The sequence below is a fragment of the Pavona decussata genome, unplaced genomic scaffold (genome assembly GCF_977016875.1).
Source record: "Pavona decussata unplaced genomic scaffold, jaPavDecu1.1 SCAFFOLD_51, whole genome shotgun sequence".
Taxonomy (NCBI): domain Eukaryota; kingdom Metazoa; phylum Cnidaria; class Anthozoa; order Scleractinia; family Agariciidae; genus Pavona; species Pavona decussata.
The window spans coordinates 5878220-5890516 of NW_028145473.1; the positions used below are offsets into that span (position 1 = coordinate 5878220).

The following is a 12297-nucleotide window of genomic DNA, read 5'->3' on the forward strand; positions in this document are numbered from 1 at the left end:
ATTTCTCCACTGAACCCTCGCTGCTGGATTTTGTTTCTGAACGCGTAGTAGTGGCTGTACAATGAAGAAAGCTGTTACCTCACAAACTTTCTCAAGTGTTGGCATCCACGATGTGGCCAGATGACAGTTCTGTAGCACCACCCACGTGCCATCCTTGACTGCCTTCTCGATCATGCGCATGGCAATTGGTCCCTGGCCCTGACCCAGTGATAATGAGCTCAGCTTTGATCCACTGAAGCCCTATTACAACAAACACACAAGTACATTCAATAAAAATACACCTGTATTTGACTCAATATTGGAGTAAAACGCGGCAAAATTTAAAGAAAGCCTAGATAAACTTTTAAGCTTGGTTCACACTTGTGACATAAGCATAAGCATAAACATAAGCATAAGCATAAGAACGTGTAGTGTGAACCGGTGTGACATAAACATAAGCATAAGCATAAGAAAAGGAAACTTTTTCTTATGCTTATGCTTATGTCACGTTATCACAAGTGTGAACCGGTGCGACATAAGCATAAGCATAAGCATAAGGAGGCAGCAGTGTTTGATATCAGCGGAAATATAATGGAAAATAGTGCCCAATCTCTGCCGGCTGATCTGCAGTTCCAAGATGGCGTCTTCTACAGATTTTTCAGAAAAATTAACCGAAGCTGTTCGCATTTATCCTTATTTATACGACAAGGCATCACCTGATTTTAAAGACAACAAGAAAAAAAACCTAGCCTGGAAAGATGTCGCCAAAGCCGTCGGCATAGAGAATGGTAAGTTGACAAGATTTGTCTGAGTACCCAGCCGGTATGAAGAGTTTTTCGTCCCCGTCGTCCGCCATTTTGCAACTACAACTCGCCCCATTCTCCCGCGATCAAAGTCTGAAGCCCAATGCGCCTGCGTATGTCGCCTTTCTTATGCTTATGTCACAAGTGTGAACATTCTTATGCTTATGCTTATGTTTATGCTTATGCTTATGTCACAACGACCTCACTGTTACCTCTATTTTCCTTACACGGTTCTGCCATTCAAATCTTTTCCGTTCACTAAATTCAGTTCGAATCGGTTGGAAAAGCCTGCTATCATAGATGACATGGTCTATCATTATATAGCGGAACTGGTCCGCGCTCAAAAGGAGCATTCTGATTGGCTTCCTGAGCAGTCCGAATTTTCCTATACGGACCGTGGACCGCTTGCGCTACAACGCACGTTTGAAAGGAGAAAAGTGCTTCAATTTTGACAAAAAACAAAGCAAAAAATGTTTTAAATTAAGCTTATGAAGTAGGAAATGTTCAAACCGTCATGTCGTAGTTTTTACTTTTCTTGCAATTTTTGTCGCACTTCTTGAACATAAGCAAGTACTCGACCAATATTTCCCAATACGGATCTCACGCTAGTTCAATTACATTTACTAAAAAGTAGATCATTGTGCAATGCAATTTAAGGGATTTGATTGGTTTAGAGGTCATGCTATATCAGCCATTATACCATGTCTGAGAAAAGCGACCATTAAATTGTCTTCTAGTTGTTCTTGCAAAGCGAAATCAGCAAGACCTAACAATACTCCTTAATGATTTTTATCCCACTCGCGCTTGTTGGATAATAGAAGTAGCGCCTCGTTGACTTGGCTAAATATCATCTCATATCCAACACGCGCTCGTGAATAATTGTTAAATATACACTGTTACTAGCCCGTTGATATATAAACAACACACACACATATCAATGTACTTACCTGATCGTCAGCAAACTTGAGAAGAGCAGCTGTGGGATCTGATCCCGGCGACAGCACGAAGATGAGCGGTGCACAACAGTTGGAGTCAGCAAAAGCTTTCCCCAAATCAAACGGAGGCGGCTCGATAAACCGCTTACCAAGCTTAGCGGTAACAAAGTCTTGCACTGCAGGAGTCATCTGAAAACAGTACAAGTCATTATTTCAGCTGGTACCTACCGATAGCCGTATTAGAGTTTGAATCATTTCTTTGGCTGTGGGTCGAATACGAGAGTCGGAGAAAGCGTGGTCAAAATGGGTGGTCGAAGAATTTCCCAAAGAAAGTGAGGGTGCCCAGTAAAACGAGAATTAAGGGGCTGTTTACATGAAGGAGGAAGATCCTAGAAGGCGGATCATCCTAGGGTCATATGTTTTCTGTATTCAGTTTACATGCAAAAGGTTGTACTTGACCCTGGCGCTAGGATCTTTCTAGCAGAGAGATAGGAAGATCTTACCACCATGCAAACTACCTTCACTCGGAAGGTCCTAGTACTTGGGATAAGAAAAACAAACATGGTGGCTGCCGGACGTTCCGCTGCTAAAGACCGACAATATTTCCTCTTTTCCTTCTCCACTTGAAAACCACCCCGACCGAAATTTCTGCATGAAAACCACGAAAATTTGTTTCGCCATCTAGGATATTCCTAGTGCTAGGATCTTCCTCCCTCCATGTAAGAAGCCTAAAGTCTTCACTGTGATAATCATTTGACACCAATTAAAGCGCTTCATTTTAAAGGCAATTCTACAGCAGCAAGACTCAACATACCTTGTCTGGTCGCAGACAGCGTAGAATGACCATTTTCTGAAACTGGCCAAGTTTCTCGTTCCACTCTCCTGGCAGAGGCTCATTTTCTGGCTCCTAAAAACACGTCAGTAAAAAAAAACATCATTTGGTTAGTATAAAGATCGCTAAATTAAAGAGTTTAAAACGTGACGGGCATCGATAAGAAGCTGTCGAAATTGAAAATCAAGTTGTCGCTAAATCTCCGCGGCCAGAAAATTACAAAATGAGAAATAGTGACTTGAAGGTGAGCTGTGGGATGCTCGCGAGATCGGGCTTTGTGTGATTCGGAGAAGGGGACGGGTGATCAAGCTTTCTATTGCTACAATGCAGCGACCAACATCACAACCATCAAAGGTATTGTGATAATCAAGTTAAAGGCTGGTTTCCATATGATCGCGGATCGCAGATCGCAATAAGGTCTGCGATCGTCTGCGATCATATGGAAACCAGCCTTTAGATAGAACATGGTTCTATCTTCTGCGATCGTCTGCGATCGCGATCGCAGGATCGCAGACGATCGCAGAAGTAGTTTCCATATGATCGCAGACGATCGCAGACCTTATTGCGATCTGCGATCTGCGATCCGCGATCATATGGAAACTAGCCTTAAAGGGGTCGTTTTGATTTTTTCTCCTAATTAGCCTGATCGTCAGCCAGCTTGAATTCTTTGCTACATTTAACAAAGGAACCTGCGCCTCTAGTTTCAGTGGTCTATTACCTGTAGCTGCTGTCTGGATTGTACATCGTTGTATAGTGAATTAACAACAGACCTCGTTTGAGAAGCCGCAAAGGAGCTAGCTTTAAAGGTTTATTTGGATGCAAGTCCACTTTATCGATGTCAAGAAGTCACGAAGTTGGTAAAACTTACGTTACTATCGTAGATTTTCTTCCACCCTTCAAGGTGCTTGGGAAACTTATGTCGAAATCCTTTAAACCTATGGAGGGAAGAATCAAGCAAAGTCATTTAGTAGGCCGAGAGACAAGAATATTTCAAGAAATGAGTACGAGTTGAAGCCACCGTGAACGTCTTTAGCTTGTTTAATTCAATATACGACACACAACTGACTAATGTGGACTTGATTTCTTTCAGTTCACTACCAATGAACTTGTGCCTTTCAATTATATACTATCAACCCTTCTCTGAGCCTGATTAATTCAAGCCATTTGTGCTACATAAAATGGCGTGAAACCTAAGCCTCCCCTCTGTTTTCTTCAGGTAACTGGTTTTAAAATTGATACTGAGTACAAAACAAATATCCGGTAGCCAACTCGGCTTAGCCAATTCATTGTACACTTGACGCCATACGCCTTTGTTAGCTGTGACTTCATATACGACTCCATTTCATGGAATTGTTCAATTCGCAAATCTGACGGAAGCACCGGCAAAGATCGCATATTGCAGTTCATTTGCAACAATCATTAAATTCTTCTAATGGTACGACTTATCCGGCGAAAACCAACCCGAGTGCTCAATCACGGCGTTCATACAAGATAACAAATTGGTTCTTCTCACAGTTCCTACTTAAGCTCCTTATATTGAACACAATGCTTTTGTCTTCATCGCTAGTAAACAGTGCCTGTATAGTTTTCTTAAGTTAATTTATGTTAGTTATTAGAGGGACGCTTGTAGCATGCGAACACCACGTGATGTGTACTTACAGAGACAAGTCGTCCAGCCTGCAAAGCTCGTCCCAGGACCTCGACGGCAGCCATGCGGTGGGATTGGAATGAGGATTGTCCAGGCCTACTCCGCCAGTCAGTAAGAAACGCCATTCATTATCACACACCTCTCCTTTGCTTTTCAGAAGATTGACACACAACAGGAACGAGAACAACAGCTGCAACGACAGGCGTCATACATGTTAATCATAATTTCATATAACCAGTGTCCCTAGTGCCTCCCATAAGCACTTCATCCTTAACACTCAATATCAACAGGCATAATCTCTGTCCTCCATATATTCCTTGTTATTAAAATCGTGATCATTAGATAAAGCAATTCCAGGGATTTGATTGGCTTAGCAGTCATGGTATATCATCCATTATACCATGCCCAAGAAATAGAGACCATTAAATTGTCTTCTGGTTGTTCTTGCAAAGCGAAATCAGCCAGATCTAGCAACGGTTCGTCGTTGTTTTTAATAAAACAATTATTCCACTTGCGCTTGTTGGATGTGAGATGATTATAGCCAACTCGGCGCTAGGCGCCTCGTTAGCTATCTATCATCTCATATCCAACGCGCGCTAGTCGGGACAATTTGGTGCAAAATCCAGCCATTTGGTCTTTGGGATCATTCTCTTAAATCTCATAGCCTGTAGATTTGATGAAGTAGCGACAATATAAGGAAAAACTAGATGCTGATCACTGTTGGGGCGTAAAGAAAAACCATCTCCAGCATTTGTTGTAAATCCAGTAAGTAAACTGCTTGAGACCGACTTTCCTTTTCACAAGTTTCTTCTCCAAAATGTGTACTGAATTCCCCACTTTTGTTTTCTTAAACTTGGAAATGATTCTGAAAATGAGAAAGAAGCTTCTTACCTTGTCCTTCTCAAACAGCGAGCGGCACACGTTACAGTACAGTGAGTACGTGAAGTGATTCGTCAAATGCTCCAGCCTAGAATACAATGACAAATGAATTAACTCACCGTGCAACAAATAGCATTATCACACGACAATGGTCCATTATTGTAAGTCGTTATGGTCGTTATATAAGAAGACGGACCTTGAGATTCAATCTCGTTCCCAGGGTCTCTCCTGGACAGACCCTAGGAACTGATGTCACATAACAGGACGCATTCCTAATGTTAGGTGACGTCATGAATACACGTCATGTGACTTTGCCGCACATTAGTGACCATTAGTGGCTTAAAAAGCCCCATCCACCGTAAAATCTCGAAAGGAAATGCGCAGCTTACCGTTGTTCCAAAACTTCGGATTTTTCCGAATTGTCGATGGAGAGAATGAATAGATTGATGAACCAAGTGAGAGAGTACTGGTACATTGGTTCAATGTTGGCCAGGTCAGCAATGGAGAAAAACAGCACAGCTGAGTGACCGGCAATAGGTGTGTATCCCATACGGGTGGTGTCAATCTTCTTTTCTGTTTCATCAGCGATTGCCTAAACGCAAGAAAACATATCCAAAATTAAACCAATATTAATCAACAAAATCTAGCTGTAGTATACGAGTATGAAATTTCACAGCGTTGTTTAAGCTTGTTGCAAGTTCGCGCGTTCTAGCCATCTGTTCCTGTAAACTGCCATCACCATTTTCACCACTTTGCATTCGACAGCTTAATCAAGAATTTATGTTCTATTTTAAACCGAAAAGAAGATGGCTTTCCAGTTGTATAAAATAATAAACTTCTGAGTTATAGAAAAGTCTACAAATACTCAGCTGAACATGATTCCACTACCAGTAGCAATTTCTCTAGACATCAAGTGTCTATTATTTATTTCTTTAAACAACTGAACCAACATCTTCTACTTGGTAAATACAAAGCCCAGACTAACCTGTTTCTCTGAGATTTCATTGGCCAGCACTTTGGAAGAGGACAGAACATTGATAGCGGTCTCATCTTCAAGGATGTTCCCCTCTGAGGAGGACAGAACTTCCAAAATCTTGTCTTCAATCTCCTTCAGTTGTCTATTTATAGGAAAACAGCAAATAAGTTAGAACTTGAACGAGGAGAAGTAATCACTTCAAATAAAAGGTACCTTTTATTCTCAGCGCTCTGAATAATCAGTGCATTTTTTTCTTCCTCCAGCTCAGGCCTCTCTCGTGCGACTACAATCCCCAACAACTGATCCTCCAATCCCTCAGGAGTGATCATGAAATTCAGCAGCGTCACCTAAAACATCAACACAATACACAAAGCCTTTTAACAAATGAACGTCAGGGAATGGACTCTTAGCTTAGCTATTCTAACTAATAATGTTTAATATGTAATTTTTGGAAAGTAATTTCGACAGTTTGTTTTTCTGTAAGTATTATTGCCATTTCTGAGCTGCTTTGAACCTCATTATGAAAGCGAGGCTTAGTACACTTAGCCTCGCTTTCATGATGAGGTTCAAAGCAACTTGGAAACGGGGTATTAAATCAGTCGATTTTCGAATTCCGAGTTAGAACGGTAGATATATCAATAAGTTAAAAAAAATATTGACTGACTGACTACCTAATTGATTTATTGGTTGGTTAGTCGGCTGCAGTTGTTGCATAACAAATATGAAATAGTTCCACTACACTGGTGAACGTAATATTCACTGTACGCCACCAACTCTCGTAATCTCCAAAGTTGCGTCTGAGAAGTCCAATATTTTCCTTTATGAACACGCTCTTTTAAAATCTACAAACAGGGCCCACTGTCCCTGATAAACCGATTTCTAGAATCAACCGTGCGACTTGAACGTGTCTAAAAGCCCAGTAGCAGCTGAGGTACCTGATGCCTGGTGAAACAGTCTGATTTTTACCAAAATTTTTTTTACAAAGTAATCTATTACTAAGCCACAAACCTTCACGGAAGTTTCAGGGAGGTAGTGAGGATTCCTGAGCTTGGTTGTGATATAAAACCTAAAACAGCAAGAAACATCGAGTTCATTTAACACAATACAACAGAGCGCAAAGTAGATTTCATATTTTACTGCGTGCAACTTCATGGGCGAGTAGCATAAACCTTGACTTCGGGAGTAAGCGCTAACTCCAAACGTTCAACTAGGTCAAATCTTACCATATGAACGTTGATTTCAACAGTTATTACGTAAGCAAAGTAATTTATTTAATGTCAATAACACGGGGAGTGCGCAATCTCCCGAGCCAAAGGCTCTGGCCCGCTCATGACAAAGTGCTTGGCAATGATTGGAATTGGAATTTGGAAATGTTGGTTTTTTTGAGGATAGGGGAAAACCGGAGTACCCGGATGAGAAAAACCTCTCGGAGCAAGGACAAGAACCAACAACAAACTCAACCCACATATGACGCCGAATCCGGGAATCGAACCCAGGCCACATTGGTGGGAGACGAGTGCTTTCACCACTGCGTCAGCGCTGCTTCCCCACGTCACATTTGTTCATCTTGTTCCAGCAGAGTCATAATGCACTTAAAGATAACAGTAGTACAATTAAATACTAACCTGAAGTCTTTTGAGTACTCAATAACACTGTCTCCAAGCTTGATGCAGATACTCCCTCCCTGTTTGAAGGTCTGTTTCAATAGCAGCGGCTCTAGCAGTGGGTCTAACTCCTCACCAACATTTTCTAACAAAACCTAAAATGGAAACAATTAAGAAACGACACCGAGAAATCAGCGACAAGAAAGAACATTACAACGTGACAACAACAGATGAAAACTAACGGGGAGCCACAATGATAACGCTCCGCCAGTGGGAACAGGAAAAAACAAGAAAAACAGGTTAGTAAGTTAACATACCGGAGTACCAAACTGGATGCAATTCTCCAGTGTCCTGACGTAATCAGCGTCCGTCATTTTGATCACGTGTAAATTGTTTTTCTTCTCCATATTTTTGACCCACTTGTTTGCCTGTCCCTGCGGGTCAATCATAAGTGGCCAGCGGTTGGCGTTGCTGTAAATGAAAAGTCAAAATTAGAACCTAAAAACATTTCATTGTCTCAGCAGGGTGTATTTTTATGTGCAGCTTTGTGGAATTACGACAGTTAAACTTAAACTGGCACGTAAAATTTACCTCACTAGTTTGCATCAAACGGTTTCTATTACAAAGAGGCTTAAATCCAAATACTTTTATCAAAAACGATTTGAATTCATTTTGCAGTGGTTCCAACACAAAATAGTCCCACTACATTGGAGTAACTTGAGCAAAATATTAATTTGACACCACCAACTTCCTCTAAACTTCAAAGTTATGTAGAAGTTCAAATATTTTTTACCGTCTTTCATGACTGAGGGGTCTTCTTGAATCTGCTACGGAAACCCTCTGGGCCATTATCAGTTAATTAATAGTAAATAAAAATGATTATTAACAATTACTAGTTATTAATAATAATAATAATAATAATAATAATAATAATAATAATAATAATTAACAATTAATAATAATAATAATAATAATAATAATAATAATAATAATAATAATAATAATAATAATTAACAATTAATAATAATCAAAAGTAATTAATAATACAAAGCGACTGTAACAAGTCCAAACACATGTCTTCAGCTGAGGTTACCTGATAATGATTCCATTCTCAATAGAGAAGCTATCTGTAGGAAGGCCAGCAATGTTCCAGTCCCTTATCTTCACAGGATCCCCCAGAGTACCTGTTACTGAGAAGTCATCTGAACAAGGAATGTTTGCCGCGCGGCAGGCTTTCACCCAATCCGTTGTTTGTTCCTGTCAACACAAAGCATTTCAGCTCACCACTTCACAACCAAACTCAAACTCCGTAAAGAAAAACCTTCAAACAACGTGGACAAACAATGCGTGCAAAAGCAACGACGTATTTCTGACAAGTAGTCATGTGACTAGTGTCGCAAGGTATCGTAAAACACCCGATACTGACTATCGATATTTTTCAAGCAGAACGTAGTATCGATGATATAGAATACTTGGTATCGATGCCAGCCCACCTTAAATTCCAATAATGTCGTACGGTTTCGAACAACCAATATTGAGTATCGATACTATTTAAACAGAACTGAGTATCCGTGATATCGAGTATATGACATTTACGCCACCACACCCTTTTAAATACGCGGGTACTATCTCCCAGTGTTCCTGGGATGCGACCCATAAAGAGAACACGGTCTGTCATTTAGATGCTCCAAGAAGCAATTTGATTTTTAACAGTCATCGCTTTAAAACCGCACTACCACGGGAAAGTACCGCTGAAGAGCTTTCGGTAGAATTGTCACACTGTAGGAATTTATGTACAGACTGAACGCAGAGAGCCAGCTGAATAGTACCTGTCTGAAGGCAGCAGTAAATGCTCCTAGGTACGCCACTACTCCAGATGATACCAGCACGTCTCCAATCAGATTTGTAAACTTGATACCAAGCTGTTTGGCCACTTCAGTCCACCTGAACAAACACAACAGTGTTAGATATAATGCACTTGGGAAAAGCCCCTTAATTTAGACATATCCGTGATATTACATTTCACAGCATTATATCTCACTCCTTCACGGTGGTGTATCGAATGAAATTGTGTAGTCATTGTAGTATAAGGGACAAAAACCGTTTTCGTACTTCAGGTAGCTCAGAACAGTTTCTATCACTTTCCATCACTAACTCTTTGACGGATCAATACTACCATCCTTTACCGGTTGATATAACAGAAATGGTACCAAAAAAATGCCTAATCGTTGGCAAACAAGTCATAATATTCTCGACATATTACGTTACCATAGTAAAAAGATGACCATGTTAAAAAAAAAAAAAACACCTCTAAGTAGTTAAAACTAAAAAAACGAGCTCGGTGACCCCCATTTTAACTAAGGAACTGTGACTAGTATATTCAGATACGTCTTTTTGCAAAATTTAAAAAAAAAAAATTATAAGAGGGGGTTCAGAGCCACCTAAAATTTTCAAAAATTCAATTCGCGACAATCTTTTCTTTGATTTCGAGACACTTCCACACGAAGCTCAAAATTCGTTAATTGAAATGTTGTTAAAGTAGTTAACCCTAGCGTAAAGATTATTGATGATATCGACTGAAAGACTCTCCCCCTCCCCCAGAAGCAACATCGACAGAAGAAGCCGTGAAATATGTGAAAGACCTGTCAAGGAGTATTTACGTCAAGACGGAACGGTCTTTTGTTCGTGGAAGCAAGCCGACAATATTTCTCCACGTCGAAGACACTACAATCTGCGTTATTATGTAAAGTTAAGTTTTCCGTTTTCCAGCATGTTTGTAATTTACTGTAATTTTTTTTGTCTTGTCCCGCCTCGACTAGCTTTGTGGCTATTTGCGGGAGAAGCCCTTTATATAATCTGAATCTGTAATCTGAATCTGTAAATAAATTGTTGTTGTACAAATGAGCTCACCTTGTTTTTTCACCGCCAAGACCACCAATCAATTTTTCTGCGCGCTCAAGTTTCTTTGAACAAAGGTCGACCTAAAAACACCAACATTGAACAAAATGTTAAAATTCTTTCAGAAACAGGAACATTTTTTTAAACACGATACAAAATGCTCATACCTGTTTCTCCAGATCTGCCTTCTTCTTCACATTAGCTTCATACTTCTCTTGCAATCGAGCCAGTTTATCCTGCACTTCACGCAAAGCAGAGCGCTTCTTGTTCAAGCTCTGTAAAGGTACACAGGCAACAGTTCAGTTTAGATACTATTCGGGCCTGTAGCTTGATAGGATGCCAGTCTATCTGCACGAATAAGGAACTGTTCTGCCGCAAATAACAACGCTAGTACTACACCTTTCTTTCCGTAAAATGAATCAATAGGAGTAATATTACTTGCCCTGAATGTGATGACAGTGCGTTGAAGGGTTTTCTTGGTAACCTCGCCGGGTATTCATTTATACACATGGGAGGAGAGAGTGAGGAATAATGTAACATACTCACCTCCATAGCAACAGCAAGCTCTGCCTCAGCCTCCTTAAGAGCCGCCTTCTTAGGTGCCACAACTCGCGCCACTCTGGATAACAACACAATACATAAATTAAACTTTATTTATCAAACACAAACAGGCTTTTTGCACTGATATTTGCCGTCATAAAAAACTGAATACTAGAATAGTTCAATAAAACAGGACAGACTAGACGGTGTTTGCATGTAACAAAACCACGTTCTCAGCCATTTTCAACTTTGCCAACAGTCATACCTAAACACTGTCTGCTGCTGACGGTAACAAGAAGGCTTGCATCCCAAACTAGAAAACTATTTATCCACTTAAAACAAACCACTTATACACTGATTGTTTTAAGCCACGGCCTAAGTTATACTCTGTTTAAATAACTGGCCCTGAAAGTCTTTAGTTACGTACTTTTCAACTAAGCGATCCCCACTGTAGTTAGCTTAACTGTAGTGCATGTAAAATGTTTAGAAACAGGGCCAATTACTAAATCGCTGATTTGCTAACATAATAATGACTCACTTATTCTCTTTTATAGAGCGGTTTTCAATCTAAAGCCAAAGGAATCACTCCAACCAATCAGAACAGACTTAAACAGCGCAGTAAGCCAATCAGAACGGACGTAGACAGCGCAGTGACCCAATCAGAACAGACTTAAACAGCGCAGTAAGCCAATCACAACAGACGTAAACAGCGCAGTGAGCCAATGAAAGCTCGGAGAAAATCGGCGAGAGTTTACCAACCAATCACAGTGTAGTACAGCAAAACCAAAGCAAACACTAAATTACTTTGACACTCAATTGAAAACCGCTTTACACCTTCAATGACCAGAAATAATACAATTGCCCTGGCAGATCGAAATTTGCCGAAAATACGTCCAAAACCTTTTGTCAGAAAGAAAAGATCTGGAAATTTTCGAATTAAAAGTGACAATTTCTAAAACAAGTTGGTCTTACTTGTCATATGATTCCATGGCTACGACCCATTTACACAGCCCCTCTGCTGCAGTGGATGCCGTCTTGATCTTTTCCGGATCAAACTCAGCATTTGATGTATACTTTTGCCTGATTGTTTTGATAATCGCTGGAGGAATGTTGTCTTTGTCATAACTTTGCAGAGACTTCAAGAAGTTCATGTCGCCAAGAACACGCTTGGAAGGCCCCCAGAAGTCTTCAATCTTCTTGCCT

At 40.3% G+C, this 12297-nt stretch overlaps 1 protein-coding gene across 1 annotated transcript in view; it reads right to left on the reverse strand.

Annotated features, from left to right (window-relative positions):
• LOC146481246 (dynein axonemal heavy chain 7-like) overlaps positions 1-12297 on the reverse strand; it is a 79541-nt gene that overhangs the window by 4281 nt on the left and 62963 nt on the right. The window contains exons 66-83 of the mRNA XM_085108879.1: positions 12067-12295; positions 11101-11173; positions 10722-10829; positions 10567-10637; positions 9486-9600; positions 8750-8913; positions 7974-8127; positions 7678-7811; positions 7061-7118; positions 6266-6399; positions 6062-6194; positions 5466-5668; positions 5089-5164; positions 4209-4387; positions 3418-3484; positions 2532-2624; positions 1730-1906; positions 79-240 (exon numbers count right to left, since the gene is read on the reverse strand). Of these exons, the coding sequence (XP_084965005.1) occupies positions 79-240; positions 1730-1906; positions 2532-2624; positions 3418-3484; positions 4209-4387; positions 5089-5164; positions 5466-5668; positions 6062-6194; positions 6266-6399; positions 7061-7118; positions 7678-7811; positions 7974-8127; positions 8750-8913; positions 9486-9600; positions 10567-10637; positions 10722-10829; positions 11101-11173; positions 12067-12295 (2330 nt within the window). The remainder of the gene's footprint in view (positions 1-78; positions 241-1729; positions 1907-2531; positions 2625-3417; positions 3485-4208; positions 4388-5088; positions 5165-5465; positions 5669-6061; positions 6195-6265; positions 6400-7060; positions 7119-7677; positions 7812-7973; positions 8128-8749; positions 8914-9485; positions 9601-10566; positions 10638-10721; positions 10830-11100; positions 11174-12066; positions 12296-12297) is intronic.